This window comes from Platalea leucorodia (assembly GCF_965183815.1).
Source record: "Platalea leucorodia genome assembly, chromosome: 2".
Classification (NCBI taxonomy): domain Eukaryota; kingdom Metazoa; phylum Chordata; class Aves; order Pelecaniformes; family Threskiornithidae; genus Platalea; species Platalea leucorodia.
This window is the reverse complement of record NC_138824.1, coordinates 66874780-66891810: the sequence shown is the minus strand read 5'-3', so window position 1 is coordinate 66891810 and position 17031 is coordinate 66874780. Positions and strand designations below refer to the sequence as shown.

The 17031-nt window shown below is 44.3% G+C and overlaps 1 protein-coding gene across 1 annotated transcript; it reads left to right on the top strand.

Annotated features, from left to right (window-relative positions):
• Positions 1–34: 34 nt before the first annotated feature.
• Positions 35–1961, top strand: SOWAHC (sosondowah ankyrin repeat domain family member C; the record flags this gene model as incomplete). Its single annotated transcript, XM_082303977.1, has 1 exon — positions 35–1961. One exon carries the CDS (start codon positions 35–37, stop codon positions 1556–1558), a length of 1524 nt encoding a protein of 507 aa, XP_082160103.1. The 3' UTR covers positions 1559–1961.
• Positions 1962–17031: the final 15070 nt, after the last annotated feature.

Genomic DNA, 17031 nt, shown 5'->3' with positions numbered 1-17031 from the left:
CGCGGCGGCGCGACGCGATGGGGCAGGAGCGGTGATGGCGGAACCGGCGGAGCTGCGGCAGGAGTCGGTGGTGCGGTTCCTGGCGGCGCGGGGCGGGCGGGCGCGCAACGCGGAGCTGCTGGAGCATTTCCGGGAGTGGCTCAGCCCCCCGGAGCCCGGCCGCCGCGCCGCCGCCCGCCACCGCTTCAAGGAGCTGGTCAACGCCGTGGCCACCGTGCGCCAGGAGCCCGGCACCGGCGTCAAGTACGTGCACCTCCGCCGCCGGTACTGCGCCCCGGAGACCCCCGCCGCCGCCCTGACCCCCGGGGAGAAGGAGGCGGCGGCGGTGGTGGGGGACAGCGCGGAGCGGCCGAGCCCGCCGCCCTCCCCGCGGGCGGGCGCTGAGGAGGAGGCGCCGCCGGCGGGCGAGGATGCCGGCAGCCGCCCTCAGCCCGCGGGGCGGCGGGGCGAGCCGCCCCGGCCCAGCCCGGCGGCGGGCGGAGGCCAGCGGAAGGGCTCCCGGCGGGGGCCGCTGCCCGGGCGCGGCGGCGGCGGCGAGGAGGAGGCTGCGGTAGCGGCGGGCCCGGGGCGGCCTCCGCCGGCGGAGGAGGCGGGGGCGGCGGAGGGGGCCCCCGGGGCGGTGGCGCCGGGGGGCGGCCGCAGGAGCCTGCGGGAGGCGGCGCGGGGCGGCTCGCCCCAGCTGAAGCGCGGCGCCCTCCCCGGGGGCACCCGCGGCCGCGGCGGCGACTCGGACAGCGCCTCGGTGGCCTCGTCCTCCGCCGAGGAGGAGGGGAGCACCACCGGCGCCGTGGCCCTGGACCCCCTGGAGCACGCCTGGATGCTCTCGGCCTCGGACGGGCGGTGGGAGAGCCTGGAGGGGCTGCTGAGCTGCGAGCCGGCGCTGCTCTGCAAGCGGGACTTCATCACCGGCTTCACGGTACTGCACTGGGCCGCCAAGCACGGGCGGCAGGAGCTGCTGGCCACGCTGGTCAGCTTTGCCCAGCGGCACCAGCTGCCCGTGGACATCAACGCCCGCACCAGCGGCGGGCACACCGCGCTGCACATAGCCGCCATGCACGGCCACGCCGAAGTGGTGAAGCTGCTGGTAGGAGCCTACGACGCCGACGTGGACATCCGTGACTACAGTGGGCGCAAGGCCGCGCAGTACCTGCACCAGGGCACCTCGGGGGACATGCGGAGCCTTGTGGGGGCCCTGGAGGAGGAGGAGGAGGAGGAAGAAGGGGCTGCTGGCAATGGGAGCGGGCGCTGGAGGCTCTCCAAGGTGTTGCCCTCCAACCTCATGAACTACCGGCTCTCCCACCACCACCACCACCATCACAGCACTGGGGAGGAAGCTGAGGGCACCGAAGGGGCAGCAGTGCCAGGCAAGGGCAAGGAGATGACCAGGAAAGCCTCCGGCAGCGGGCGGATGAAGCCTCGGCTTAATAAGATCCGCTTCAGGACTCAGATCATCCACAACACGCCCTCCTTTCGCGGTGACACCGAGGAAGAAGAGCATGAGGAGAAATCCCTGAAAGCATCGTTCAAGCTCAGGCCGAAGTCCAATGTCTTTGGATAAGGCCGGGGAGCAGGAGGTCTGGGAGGTGGGCGCACGGACCAGAGTGCCTGAGGGGGTAGCGCGGAAGGTGAAGCAGGTACAAGTGGGTGCTCATCCAGACTCGTGTGCTCCAGGGAGGCGGGTCCTGAGTATCTTGCTTTAACTCAGTTCGGTGGGGTCAGTGAGCCCAGTGGGTCAGCGGGGCTCTGGTGGCTTACAGCTGCCAGGAGCGGCTGCTTCGGCTGGGCCTTCAGTGCTGAAACGAGAGGCAGCGGGTGCATTGAGAAACGCTGGGGTGTTTAAAAGCTGTGCTCCTTTCTCTCTAAAGGCAGGCTTTGGGATCAGAAACCCATGTTAGTGAATCCGCTAGGATTAGCGAGTTGAGTGGGGGAAAGAAAAGTGTAAATGCTCTACTCTTATATTATCAACTGGTACTATAAACTACTTAAAAATGACTTGCTGTGTCAGAAGAACACCTCAGTAATATGCAAGTCTACTTTAAGTTTCTCTTTTAACAGCAATACCGCCTGGCACAGCGTGGAGTTGGGTACCCAAAATGAGACGGTAGATAACGGTTTCCTGGCAGAATCCAAGCTTCAATCCAGCAAAGACTTGAGCCTGTGTTGACTTTATGCATTGAAAATTGCCTAATTTGACACCATGAATATATAAAAAAAAAGAAGCCATTGCACTGCAAACAATGAATAAAGTTAACCATGTGCAGAAGTCTCTGCTGTCTGAGGTACTACTGAGCTTGCTTATCGCTGTTGAAATACTAATACAAGATTTGGAAGCAAAGAGGCTTTTTATATATTTGGTATATTATGTTTTGTCTTAGGCAAAGCTATTTTATTTTAATCACTGTGAATTCTGAAGTGCCAGACCTAGCGCAGTTCCAGTTATTAAGTCTGGTCAATTCTTGTTAATGTTGTTTATGTAACTCACTGCATTTAAAATCAGAAAATTGTGTTGTATGTGCTACCTGTGAAAGTCGTTCTCTTTTAGAAAAGAGCACAGACACCATTGCATGAAATCTTCATGAAACTCTAATATGGTCCTGTAACATAATAGCTACAGGTCTGTGTTCACCACTGACTTGTGTGCCAATCCCTTCAACTGACTTTGTGCAGAAATAGGAAAAAAAAAAAAAGGAAAAAAAAAAAAAAAAAAAAGGAGGGGGGTAAATTCACACACAAGGTGAATAACCAGAACTCTGAAACTCAATCCCTGTTTATCATCCTGAGTGAAAGCAGTATAATGACATATTCTAGTTAAGTGATGGCAATGGTGTGTGAGTTCTTTTAAACCTGTATTTCTAGATAAGTGATAACCGAGGCTTTGAACTGTTGTTCAACAACCTTAATCAGTCTTAATCTGATTGACAAGCCTATCCGTCTGCTAAAGCTTTCAGAAACCTTGAATCTTGTTTCTCTGCTTTAAAGGTAGCAATTCCAGTGAAATCTAGGAGGCAGTTTTGTATCCAGACTCTGCTTTCCTTAAGAATGAGGTATTGAGCTGACCCTGGATCCTGAACGCTGCTCAAGGTAGAAGCTCATCTGTGCTTAGAAGTTAAGGTACGGCCAATTTCAATGCAACATTTGTCAAAGCATGTTTCGAGTTGGCTTCCTCGGAATGTATGCGCATGTCTGGCTGGTAACTAACCAAAAGTGATAGGCTTTGGCATGTTAAAATCCGAATTTGAGACACTGATTAAATGCATGCCACAAGCTCTAGAACACCTCACAGGGAAACTGCTGCTGGGCGTTGTGCACTTTCAAGGTAACAGCTGTCTGTAGCTGTTGCTGGTGGCTTACGTTTCTTGTAGCAACAGGGGAAGGGAGTGCTGGTGATTCATTGGGTTCAGGCTTCCTGTGCGGATAAATTACCAATTTCTGCACTTTCTGTCAAAACCTAATAAATGACAGTATTTGTGTAGGCATGCGAGCAACACTTAACTATTTTTGGGAAAAGTTACATGAAAAAAATTTGAATCTCTGCATAGGTGCTGGTCATTACTTTTGTGCAAAAAGACTAGAAATTATGCAGAGGTTCAGTTTTAGTTTATAATTCATTAGCTATATTATTATAGATTTCACGTGCCTTCATTTTGGGTTGGTTGCCACAAATGTGATGGATAAAATCAGTCTTGCAAAGCACTTTGTATTTATGTCTGTGGGACAGGACCAGAAATTTTCCCTCAGCCCTTCCCGTTTAAGCTGTAAACTTGTACAAAAATGGGGTGTCTGAAGGGGGGGGGAGGTGGGGGGATAATCATACAAATTATAGTGGAGAACTAATTCTTTTGTAACAGAGAATAGAATTAAATGCCCAAGTCTTAAACTTCCTTCACTCTGGAAGATAAATAGCTTTTTAGACTTCTGTAGAAAGGAAGTTTTCTGACTGAACACTTGCAACACGAGCCTTCTTCAGCATGGCCACTTCTGAATTGAGCACATATTCCATGCAACTACCTATGTCCAGACGTTATTAAAGTAACTTTCTTGCTTCGAGAGTTTATAGTTCTTTCATATGAACTGTTGGGTGAAGTGTTTATCTCTTCACATGCAAACAGCAAAGAATTGCACAAAAATAACGAGTCTTAGATAGCTGTTGGGGTCTGGGGAAATAATTTGAGGGTTTTGATGCTTTGGGGTTTGGAATACAGCACACTTTGGATTTTAAAAGACTAACTGGAACATACCTTTATCTTGCATAATACAGTAGAACTTTGGTAATTACTGAGGGAACTTGAAAAATGGTAAAAAGATGCCTTGTTTATAACTCATTATTTGAAGTATCAAAGTGAAACTGTTGGTCCACTCATACCGTTTAGCTGTCAGTTCATGAAATTTCGCCATAACGGTCCAAAGGTCTTTGCAAGGTGGGGTGCAACACAGCAAACATCTCTGTTGGTGTTTGAAATGTATTGACGAATGGCTAGATAACCACTAGTGTCTGTCTGTGCTATGGGACTAAAGCACTTTGATTTCACATTATGACTTGTCACATTCCACGTGGTTACTTTTTATAACATGAGCTAAAACTTAATTTTTGTTTGGAGATAGGAAAGGCTTGATGCCCTGTTTCAGAATATTTACAGTGTAAAGGTACTCTTGAGTCAATATTTTGGATACATTGCCTAGAAAGATGTGAATTTGAAATAAAGTTGTATGGTACAGAAAACTGGAGCACTTACTGGTGTCTTCTTAATGGTACGTTTGAAGTTACTGAATGTGTTTGTTCACTTTTTATGATGGTGTGTAAGGCAGCAAGACTAATGTAAACATTTGATATCTTTTATTGTATCTTGTGTTTGAAATATTTTAGAGGCCTGGAAGCCTGTCAGTTTTTATTAATACAACTTGCTATGGGTGTCTTTCTGAATGGTTATGAGTTAAGAATCTGTAAGCTTTAGTTTTACTGAAATAAAAAGAGCCCATGAATTGTTTATGCTTGAATTGACTTCTGTATGCTACACACTTAGGTGCTACTTGCATATTGGTTGTTAAAACTATGTACCATTTTGTCTTTTTTTTTTTTTTTTTTTTTTTTTTTATCATGAAGATATCCGGTATCGTGTAACACTTGAAGAGTAAGACACAGAAAAAATACAGTCGAGTTGTTTGCAAGACCGTAACATTTTTCTTTGGCAGTTACCCTCTAATAGCTCATGTCAAAGTAAATGAAGACGCAACAATTTTTTTTGTAGAGAAGTATGTCTAAATAAGGGCCTGGGAGAGTGGCATTGCTTAACTTAAAATAGCGTCCCGACCTTATTTCTATGCAGCTAAATATCTCTGACTCTGGGAAGACTAATACTAGTTTTGGTCACTACGTAAAGGTCAATACCTAATTAAAAAAGGTTTAGGATTAAGGCTTTTTGTAATGTGTCTTAACTACAGCTGGCAGCTTCTCTAAAGGGAAATTTCATTTCATTACCAAGCTAGACTGTGGGATTTGGTAGATCTAAACAGTCTTTGAAGCTGTTACCTTGCCAAAATATACGTTAAAACTAGTAAACCTCATACTGCCGGTAACTCCTCTGAGGGGCATGCAGATTTGTGCTTAGACTGAAGAAAGGCTGGGATGTTACCGTGCTGGTGGATCAGCGTGCATGCAGCTCCAAAGCAAGCAACCCCAAATCAGTAGTGTGGGGACATGGGTGAGAGGAGGAGGGAGGGGGAATTGCTCTTGGAAGCTCCGGGGAGAGTGGGGGCGTGCGGGAAGCAGCTGAGCTGTTGGGGGAGGCAGAGGACTCGGTAGGAGAGGAGTCTACGTGAGCCTTGCGGATCATGCAATGGCTTGATTAGAGGTTGTTTAGAAAATTGTATCCAAACATATATCCTTTCTACAGAATCACAACTGAGAGAGATGACTTGCTGAGAGCTCAAATGTAAATTAATGTCTGATGTTAAGTATTTTAGCTGGTCCTCTTACCAACATTTCTTAGCGTAGCTAGTACTGTTTGCAAAAGCACAAACAACTACAGCTGTTGCAGGAGGGTCCTGGTACATCAGATTGGTCCCACTTAACTTTAGGCTCCTCACTGGGAGAAAAGCCCTTCATTGCATTGCTGACTTATTTTTCCATTGGCTAGAAGGGAGGGGTAAGGGACTACAGTCCCGACTTAGTATGCCTTGAGTTGTATGGAATGCATATAGACCTGAAGACATTAGATTAAACTTTGGAGACTTCATCCAGAAAAAAAGTAGTTTAGTTTTCCTGTTGGAGTTGAAGAAAAAAAAAAAAAAGGTGTATACTGTCATTTTTTCATGTCCTCAGCTGGGTGTGGGGAGAAGGAAGACATCTGAGATTAATATTAGGGTTTGGGAGAGGGACTGGCTTTTCAGTTTATGTAAAATTGTGACCAGTTTGGCAGGAAAAGAATGGAACATACGATTTTAAATTTCCAATTTTGAAACACGAAACGAAACATCCTGTGTTCTCATTTTGCAGATGTTCCAGAATTTATCTTGTATCATTTTTCAGTTTAGCCAAAATTAGTACTGATGTGTCCTAATATGCACACATTATTGGAAAAACTGAGCCATCTTCTGTGGTAAAACCTGAAAAAAACCCTCTTCTGAGATTTTTACAAGGAGTTAAGCTGCTAGTGGCATGTGGAAGAGTTACTTTAACAGCAGGTAATACTCGGGTCAAGGTGCAAAAGCATTCTGTGTTCATTCAGCTAGATTGGTCATGCCAAATGAACCACTGTAGTTCAGGAGCACTACCCTTCTGTACAGAGAGCTGTAAAGTGTCTCCTCCCCTAGATTACTGGGAAGCATGAGAAGAAGATAGCAAGTTATATTAATCTATTTTAACGTGCTGTTATTTCATTAAAAAGCATACTGTCAAGAGGTGACAGTGGAAGTCAACAGATCTGTGTGCATGCATGCCTCTGCATCGATGCAGGTAAATCGTTGAAGCTTACTGCTGCCAGTCTAGAGCAGACGGCCTACAGAATGCATCCTTGCATCAGTCCCTGTCCATGAAGAGAGACTTCGGAAACCAAAATGCTTCTAACCACCAGAATAATTTGGTTGCTTGGGCTGTCTCTACAGCTAGTCCTAACTTTAGTTGAAACTGGGCATTTCGTCAGTATTTTTCCCCTGAAGCTAGGGGCCTTTCACTTCGGCTGGCTGGCCCTTGAGCTCTTCTAGTTATTTCACTTTGCAGTTCCTTAGAGTGCCTGAGAAACTGGTAGTAGAATGGGCATAAATTACGATTACCTCTTCTGGAGGCTGGGTGGGGTGGTTGGTTTTTCTGGTGGTGTGGGGATTTTGCTTTTAAAAAAAGAGAGAAAGGATGTCCACAGTATTTGTTGGGGCACAGAAACCCCTTGGGACAGCTCATACTAAGGAGGTGCTGTCCCTGTTACTACTTGAAATACAGAAAGACAAAATCGACTGTGCAGGCTATAAAGATGTCCTCTGTTCACTGGACATACACTTGCATAACATAAAGCCTCAAAGTATCAGAAAATATGTTTATAACACTTGAATATATAAGGACATCTATATTTGCTATTTCTTTTTTCTTGTTACTTATCACATAGTATCTTACTATAGGTATCTCTTACGGAAGTAACTCTGTGACAGTTTGGGGGAGTATAATTTAAGAGATGCGGCGAGGTCCTGCTGGTTCAACTGCCTCCGACAACAGGACCGTTAGCTACCAACCTCACGCTTGTCTCCTGCCTCTTGGAACCTCCCCTGCTGTCACAGATGGGCTGGCTGGAACAGACTGCAGGTGTCGTAGCTGCCACCCCATGCAGTCTGCAGCTGCGGGCTGTGGGCTGTAGCACGGGTAAATCTGAAGCCTTTTGAAGTTGCTGGCAGTCCTTCCCTTGATGGGTTTGGAAGCAGAGATGCTACATCATTTCATCTGCCTGTGACATTTATACAGGTATTACGCTTTCGCATGTGAATAAATGGCAGGAACTGAACTGTGGATGAAACTGGAGTGCTTAGAAGACTTTTACATTTAAGTGGTGCCAAGTATCTTGTGTAGCAGATATGGCTCACTAGAGTATGCTATTAATCTTTAGCCCCTGACAGAAATCAGTTGGATCAACACTGAACAGCTGCGACAGGAAACTACTACAGAGGGGTTGCTGCAAAATTATTGTACCTGTTCTTAAGGTATATCATTTGTTAAGGATGTTTCTTCATTGCATAGGAGCTGCAAAATGAGTTAGTTGCATTGTGGGTAATAGCTTGCAGTACTATATCCCAAGAAGTGTATCTTTAAAGGGCTGTATAGTAGGTCACTGATAGGTATCAGGGTGAGAGGAAGCATTAGGGTTTGGGGTTTTAACCTGAAATTTTCTTAGCCTCTAAAGTTTGCTTCAAGTTCCTGCAGCAATCTCAACTTCCTTTTAGCAAAATTTTTGTTTCTGGGATAACTAAAGCCATCCTCAGAAGAGACCGTTGAAAAGAAAAAAAAAAAAAAAAGGAGTCCAACTGAAAAGACAGATGCTCTTGTCCACAAAGGTCCAGTCTCTTCCATATTTTAAAACAAAACCATTCCTTAAATTCGTTAAAAAAATGCAAACCAGCAAAAAACAGGTAACTTGCGTTTGATCTGGAAGATGTGCACCTTCAGTAACGGCATCACTCCCCAGTGCCCACATCTGTAAAGTGCTGGGCATTCTCGAACTTGTGTACGCAAGAGAAATGCAGTAGTGGCCTTTCTCCAGTGTTTACATTTGTGGGGCTTAAACAGGATGAGAACCCAAACCTTTTCCCTGATCTGGAGTAAATTCGTCTGAAGTAATGTTTGTGAACGGGCAAGTACCGATAAACGGCGGCTTCTGCTGCATGCACTGAGGGACTGTGCTTTTTTCTCTCTAACATACCAGTTGTACAGAATAGCAGTCATTATTTTTTACATTGTAGCAAAGTTTAAGATTTAACCTCTCAGAACAGATAAAAACTCAGATAATTCTAAATTAAAATGGGATTCCTTCTGGATTGGACCACCCTGGCTGAAAAAGCAATGGGTTTTCCACTAGGTAGCAAAGACCTGATATGAAAATGTCTTGCTGATGGTGCTTGGCAAAGTGCAGAGCTCTCAGACATGCGGTGCTGTGCATCTTTATTCATCCCTTCTGCACCTACCCCCTTCTTTTCTGGCTACTTGCTCCCCACCTTTTTTTTTTTTTCTATTTTTTAGTAGCTTGAATTGCACAAATATTGATTAATAGATCTATAAGGATCAGAAAATGGGGATGCTTCAGTAATGCTCAGGTAAAGAGATCTCTCATTAAGAATTAAATGAAAAAACTAAACATAAGCTTTCCTCTTTTACTTTAAATTTCAAGAGTAGGAAGAACAAAAATTGTGTTGATGCTAAATGTCTCCACATATAGCATTCTAATTATAACATAGACGAGAAAACTTAAAGTTGGTAGGTGACTGTAGAAAAAGACCACACTTTCTCCTCAACTGTTTCAGTATTGTGTACCTTAAAGGCAACACTCTGAATAATGGACCGCTTTGTATAAGAAACACTAAGCACAGTTCACAGGATTTCCATTGATTATTCCATTAGCCATGTCAAAACTAGTGTCTTTTACGATGGGTCCTAAATGGGAGTTCCGGCTAACCGGAATGCCCGCCTCATCCTCCTTTGCAGATGCGTCCCTTTTGATCCCCGTGTAGATGAATCCAAATTCTGGAAAACTTTGCCTCACATCCTATTAAAAATAGGAGACTGTAACTTTACAGATGACTAATCACTCTTAAAGTTCGCTTCCCTACACACCCTGCAAACTGAATGGCTGATGTAAAGCGAAGGGGAAAAAAAAGTAACCCGTCTCAAACATGCCAGCACACACAGTGACTAAGCAGTACAGGGCAACAGCTCCTTGTTTTTAATCGCTGAATGATTTTAGTGTTCCTCGTTCCACACTAGTGCTCTTCAGGGGTCCTTTTCCAGTGCCTGGTTTAAATCCCACCGACCTCTGTAGAAAACACCTGTTACTTCAGTGGGTCGGTAATGAAGAACTACCTACTCAGAGAATATTGCTTTTTCCCCAGCGGTCTTTTTAGAAGGGAATTATTCCTGTAAGCTACGGAGCTGCTGTTGCCAGGATGGCTTTCTGTGGTCCTTCACGGCCTCGTGAAGGTTTCGCCTGCTCTTTTGACTTGCGGTTGGACGAAACAACAGGGAAGTGATACTGGGGAAGTGATACTGAGGAAGTGGAATTTGATTGATTGGGAGTGGAGGAAATGTATCAGGCTGTCAAAACTTCTGTTGATAACATTGCTACTACTGCTGGTTGTAGGTTGGTATGGCTAAATCACAGTCGGTATCCCATAATATCAGGTGCTGTCCAAATACAACAAAGGGTGTAGCTCCTCACCCACTGTCCCTAGAATCTTTGTAGCCTGCTCAAATGGTGGCAGCCAGGCAGGGATCATGTATGCAAAATAGTTAAAACGTATGTATACACATACAAAAAAGAAAAGGCATACCACTTTTGGCTAGATGTTTTCCTGCTTTTACCTCACACCACCCTGTGACTCTCCTGGGAGCCAGTCAACTCATTTAAAAATCTTCTAGAACATTTGGCATTCATGAAATTTCAAATAGCATTAAAGGGATATTGTTAGCCTAAATCTTCAAACCTACATTCTTAAACCCTAGTTTAAACAACACAACTAAATTCAGGCTAAACTGATATAATACTCCTAGGAAGGAACTTAAGCCCAACCTAGTCAATGAATATATGTGAAAATCAGTGTGTGACTGGAAGACTGGCTACAAGGCTTTAGCTGACAACTTGCATTTAGATCCTGGGCTTGATACCTAGCTACCGTAATGAGAAGTGTTACAGAAAATCTTCTACTTTGTCTGTTCCTACACTAATGTTTACAAAGCAATTGCCAGAAAAAAATTCTGTTAAAAAATTGACATTTGAAATTTAGTCTAATTTTGCAGTGTAATTTTAACCAGTTAACACCAGTTAACAATCTCACTAAGCCTGCTGTTCCCTGTAATCTCCTTTTGATTTGGGGAATGTGAGAAAAAAAAAAAAAAAGGCAATTGTTATTACAGGACCCTCAGGTTCCTGTGTTTCATCGTAACAGCGGTGTTACCCTACCCATACAGAGCATCCCTAGGTTCTCTACAGACACTTACTAAATTGCTTCCAATCCCCATATAAGAATGGGAAATACTGCTGTAAAATATCCCCCAGAATTATAAGCCTGAGGAAATAAGAGGCACACAAATGCTGTGTGAGATGTCCAAGTTAACACAGGAAGGCTGTGAATAAGTAGGAAGTATACTGTGCCTAAAAAAAAATCTGTTCAACCAAATTCTCATTAAATATTCAATCCTACAATCTTAAATATGGAATTTATGTGGGATTCAAATATTTGCTAATTTTAGAGTTTTTGGCTAACATCTTTAAAGAGTTGCAAGTTTCTTCACTCCCATGCAGGGTAACTTTGCATTTGCTAGTTGTCTCCCTTTTTTTTTTTTCTCCACCCTGTGGCTTACAATGACAATGTGGCAATTCATGAATGAGTGGGTGACATTAAAGGTCTATTTGTGTTTGCTGGCTAAATCCTGCGTCTAACAGAAGGCATTTATTAGTTCTGTTGTTAGAATAATTGTTTCTTTAATGACACAGTGACGCCACATCTGATTGTGCACAGAAGCAGAAAAGACAGCTGATGGAATTACAGTGCAAATTACAAATTGCAGTCTCACAGGGAGATAATAATAAAATTTTAGGGTTTTTTTTTTCTGAAAATTGCTCTGTATTACACTAATTTATGTACATTGCTTCTACTTCACTCCAGAGCTATGATTAACTAGAACTTCCTTATGATTAACCTCAGCCACACTTTCTTCATGTCAAGTGCAGGAATACATTTGGTGCTGGCGTGCATTTGCCAACTCGGATTTTATCAGCAGCAGTATTAGCATCTTGATTGAGCAGAATCTACAGGACTAATACAGTCATCAAGAAGTTAAATGACGATATCAGTGACTCTTTTTAACCTTTTTGTAGTCAAAGGAGGGAACAGGGACTTTCTGAGGATAAGTACTTTTAAGCCAACATAAATTTTTATGGTAATTACTCAATAGAGAGCCAGAGTTCTCCATCATTTGCACACCACAAACCATGTTGCAGCAAATTATGGCATAGCAGACCAGTTGTTAGTCCACAGATTACAGAATAACTTCAAGAAAGTACTCAATCCGACTTTTATTTCTTTCACTATGTTCTGATAATTGCAAATTGAGCCAGACGTAACTTCAAAAGAGCCATATTAATGTACAGGCCCTGTACCACTGTGTAAGTAACCAGCTGCCTCTCCACGGACTGCCACAGAATATTCCATGCCTCAAAGCTTAAGAGCTGCTACTCCAGGATAAAAAGTACCTTTCTTGATTTGGAAACATTAAAATACTCAAGAAGAAAGTTTGATGTTTTGGGATCCTGGTCATCAGCAAAGCTCTGAAGTAGCAAACCAGCACCTGGCGGTGGCTTTACGCACAATTCTTGACCCCATACTGTGGTTTGACGTTACACCTATGCAGGCCCACCTGGGCTTCCACAGGAAAGACACCAATTCCCCCTGCTCTGTCCCCATCCTACTCCCAAATATATGCACCCACAGCCTCTTACAGAGGACCGACCAGTGGTGCAGGGTGAGGCCCTTCAGCCTGCTAACCCAACTGAAAGCTAAGCTGCCACTGCCTTTGAAATGAATTCTCGTCTGGCTGAGGACTTCGGTGCTTGGGGAGTTTAGTTCCACCTCAGTGTCGAGGGCAAGCAAACAGGGATTTTATGAAAGCACCTTTTGACTTGGACAGTGGGAAATATTTAGGAAGAAAAAGTCACAAACAGGCTTAGTTCTTACTTGTTTTCTCAAAAGGTATTGGGAAGATCACACGTGAGGATATGGAGTCTGTTCTTTGAGGCGGGGTAAACAGGGCAATGGATCTTGTACTAGCTAAAGTAATTTTCTGTTTCTAATTCTGCCATCATTCTCACTGGGTCTCTTTTCAAATCTATTCCTTTTTCCTCTTTTCCTAGGAATTCTACAGATTTGTTTCCTCACCTCACATGACAGTGTAACCTGTTAGGCACTCTATACAAATAGGTATTGGTGTTCACACTGGGGAGCTTCCATGGGCAGAGGAATGCCACTTCCACTTTGCAGCACAGAAGACTGGTCGTCTGCAGCATTCTTTGCAAACTATTCAGCAGTCATTAATGGGAAAGAAAAATGAAAAGGAACATGGATTGAAAAACAGATGACTAAGCAGAAACCTAACACCTCCCTAGCTTTTATTCCGAGTGTTGTATTGAGCTCCAGTTCTCCCAAGCTCAGATTGTCAAAGAATGGGAACGGAAGCTCAGAACCCATCAAGCTAACCTCTGCTCATACCAGATTTAAAAGAAACTGGTCAGAAAGCAAGTAGTGAAAATTTAAGTTGAACTAACCAAGTCCTCCTTACCAAATTTTTGTGGTTTTGACAAAAAAAAAGAAAAAAAAAGAAACCAGAAGTAGTCAAAAGTTTAAGACAACGGTAAAAGAATTAAGTAAAGGTATATAAAAGCTCCCCTTTAAATTATTTGGATAAACTCTAGGACAACTGGCTCCTGCTTTACCAGAATATGAAGAATAACAATAACCCTCAGTCAGAGCTCCTTATCCTGCCAAGGTTTCTATGTTGTTGTAGCCCCTAAATGCTGGTTTGAATTTAAAAACTTGATTTTTTTTTTAAATCACCATGGAAAGCATTCCATTCTTCAGCACTTTTGTATGTGTAACAGTTTTTCTGTATTTGTTTTCTTTTGTTATTTTCTAATGAATTCCGTATTTTAAAAGGGTCAAAGGCGGAGCTAGTATGCTCAAGAAGACTCTGTCATCTGCAATTAAATAATTTATATCAAAATTTTCCAAGCTGGACATGGGGATTTCCTCATACTATTTAATGAAAGATACGTGGCTAAATCTCCTTTACTGTTCTAAAAGTCCCAAATTAATCTTTTCTACAGAATCTAGACCTCCCATACACATTTGCAGTTTTAAGCTGTTCTCTTTACAAGCTTTGCTTAGACTCCAGAAAGTCCCTTCCCATGCAAATACCTCAGCGTCACAGTAACACTGCAGTTTAGCAGCAGTGGCTGTCAAGTTGGGACAGCAGCACAAGAGGCAGTAACTGCAACTGGCGTTAGAGTGTTTTAAGGAATAGGCTGCGTACCGATACCAACTCGAAAAGAGCAACACTTATGCAGGAAAAAATGCATTATGCCAGCAGTAACCCATAATGATGTGGTTGCATCTGAATGAGATTTTCAGCTGCGTTCGTATTATTTCTCTATCTTTTTGAGCTTTTGTGGAAGGGACAAACCCTGGGTACTTGAGGCTGGTTTGTTGGCATGATGGGAAACATTGACACTGTAAATTCACATGAACTGGGAGGGAAGAAAAAAGACAAACTTTGAGTAATTCTCAGTGCAAGGCGTAGCTTTAACACTGTTTAGAGTACGCCTGCCAACTACTCAAGGCCTAGGCTTCTTACTGTAAGGGCTACATACCCTGTGCCCCCAAACAGACTGTTTTTCCCTCTATACTCAGAAGCTTTACATGGAGAAAAAGACAATGCAGCATTATGAATCCTGCAGAAAAATGATGGACTCTTATAGCCAGGGAACAGACTCCTTTGAGTTACACAACTATACAGCACAGCTAACGTACCTTAGCTCCCAGGTGCTGCAATATGACGGAGCTCTGCCAACGTACGTGCTCCTTGCCACTGAACGAGGAGGAACCAGTCCTCTGCCAGCCCCCCTCACACCGGGTGCAAGCCCTCGACCTCGTCCGAGCACTGGCTGTGGTGCTCGTCTGATGGAACGAAGCGCCAACTGAAACTGCTGTGCTGACCAAAAATAACCCTGCCGAAAAAAAAAAAAAGGTAAGCGGTTTCTGCCAGGTGAGAATTGGCTCACCAGTTCTAGTCTGAGACAGAGATGGTTCAAGAGAGGGGACAAAGCTATGTGGCTGCAAGCAGAGCTGGAGGGACTAGGTTAGGACCGATGGAGAATGGCTGGACTGCCCCTTCTGGCAGTGGCAAACTGCTAGTAATCCTCAGACGTACTGTGCAGGTATACCCCAATGGTTACATGTGCTCTTGGTGCATCCTAAGCACCGTGTAACACAGTTTAGTTTAAACCTCTTTTACTGTCATTCCCAGGCTAATGGCATTATTTTCTTTGTGGTTTCCAGAGTTGCCTTAATGCCAGAATTCACACAGATCTATTTTGCAAGTACAATTTCTGTGCCTTAAATTTGTATCTTACTTATGCTAATGCGTTTTCCATCTAGCCCAGCTTTTCCTGCCTGTGAGGACTTCTGTCTTCTGCTTCCTGAGACAAGCGAAGCATCACCTCTCCTGAGACCAGCCAATGCTTCCAACGCAGTACTCGGCGAACAGCAACTCACGAAAGCGTGACCTGATGAAAAAATTATTGTGTAACTGAACATGTAAATGAAGGGGTTTGTCCCTTAAGTGTGCTCAGAGAGTAATAAGCACAAGGAGACCAGCCAAATCAGAACAAAATGGAATGAAGACATCCTAACCACTTAAATATGCTTGCTTGCAAATGACAATGGAGCCTCGCTAGCCAGAACCTGCTGTACCAGAAGACTAGTTTAGCTGAATGCTAGTCTCCTACTGTGTGGAGTGATTGCCACCAGAAGGATTTCTGTGCTTTATTTTAAAGTTATTGTTTCTTTGCTTTGTCCTATGGCAAAATACTTTTTTTTTTTTTTTTTTAAATCCACAGAGTACATAGTATATCCGGAAAGCAAGCAAACACCACATTGCGGTAATATGCCCTTTCAAATAATGACATAACTGCCAAAACACTCCGACTGGAAAGTTTCCACTGAATTATATATGAAGATGAGTCTTTATCCTTACTGGTTAGTTTACACCACACAAACCTTATGGTCACACCTTCCATCACATTAGTACAAAGGTACCTCTGCAGCTGGATTCTTCTTCCCAGAAATAAGCATTTCCACATCAAGATGGTTAAACCATTACAAGGCAGTACAGTTCTTGTGCAGATAAGGTATAGAGCTCAGATAGCCTGCCCTTAAGAGTAGGAATCTCTCATATATTTTTGGCAGGAATGTTTTTTTTCCCTCCTCTGTATTAGCTGTTTGATAATGGTCTTGCAAAGACAATAAATATGACTTTCAGGAAGATCAAGAAGCAGAAGCAAGCTGCAGCATGGATTGAAAATCAAACACAAAGCGATCCGATAATTTGGGGTGAAACTGAACGGTGAGCATCAGAGCTGCACCTGGGCTGCAATACCAAGGCAGTAGCCAGGTTTTCCTAGCAGAATCACTCAGAGCATGGACTTGAGACCCTCGGTCCCTCTGCTCTTAGTGGAGAGAGGCTGATGCTTCAAGGTCTGACCCGGAGGGAAGCGGGCTCCCGCCCTCTGGAGCTTGCCCTGAATCAGGGCTGCATCTCAGGTGCCACTCACAAACAGGGAGGGGGTCACAAAAAAACACTGTTCTAATGGCTATTCCTTAAATCCGTAGAGACAGGAAATCTAAATGGGTTACACAGTAAGCATTTCTGCTTGCTTTAACATCCACAAGGAGGTCTCTCTCTCACCAGATTAAAGTCGTTTCAGAACAAGAGGTTTTGATTTTCTTCCATTGGCTCAAGACGCCTCCATCTGTGCACAGTGTAGGCTGGGAGCCCCAGGCAGATCCATTTTCTCTAAGAGTCCTGCTAGCAAACCAGGGCTGGGGCCCCTCAGGACCCTCACCAGAGGAGATGGGCAGCAGGGCCTGCAACTACTGTCTCCTTATGGCTGTTTGCATCCCCCTCCTGCTCTCCCTTCTTCCCACCTGGAAAGCAACTTACATGTACAACTGTGGGAATTATTTCTCAGAGAAGCTTCAGTAATGCTGCGACATTTTGTGAATTGGTGCTGG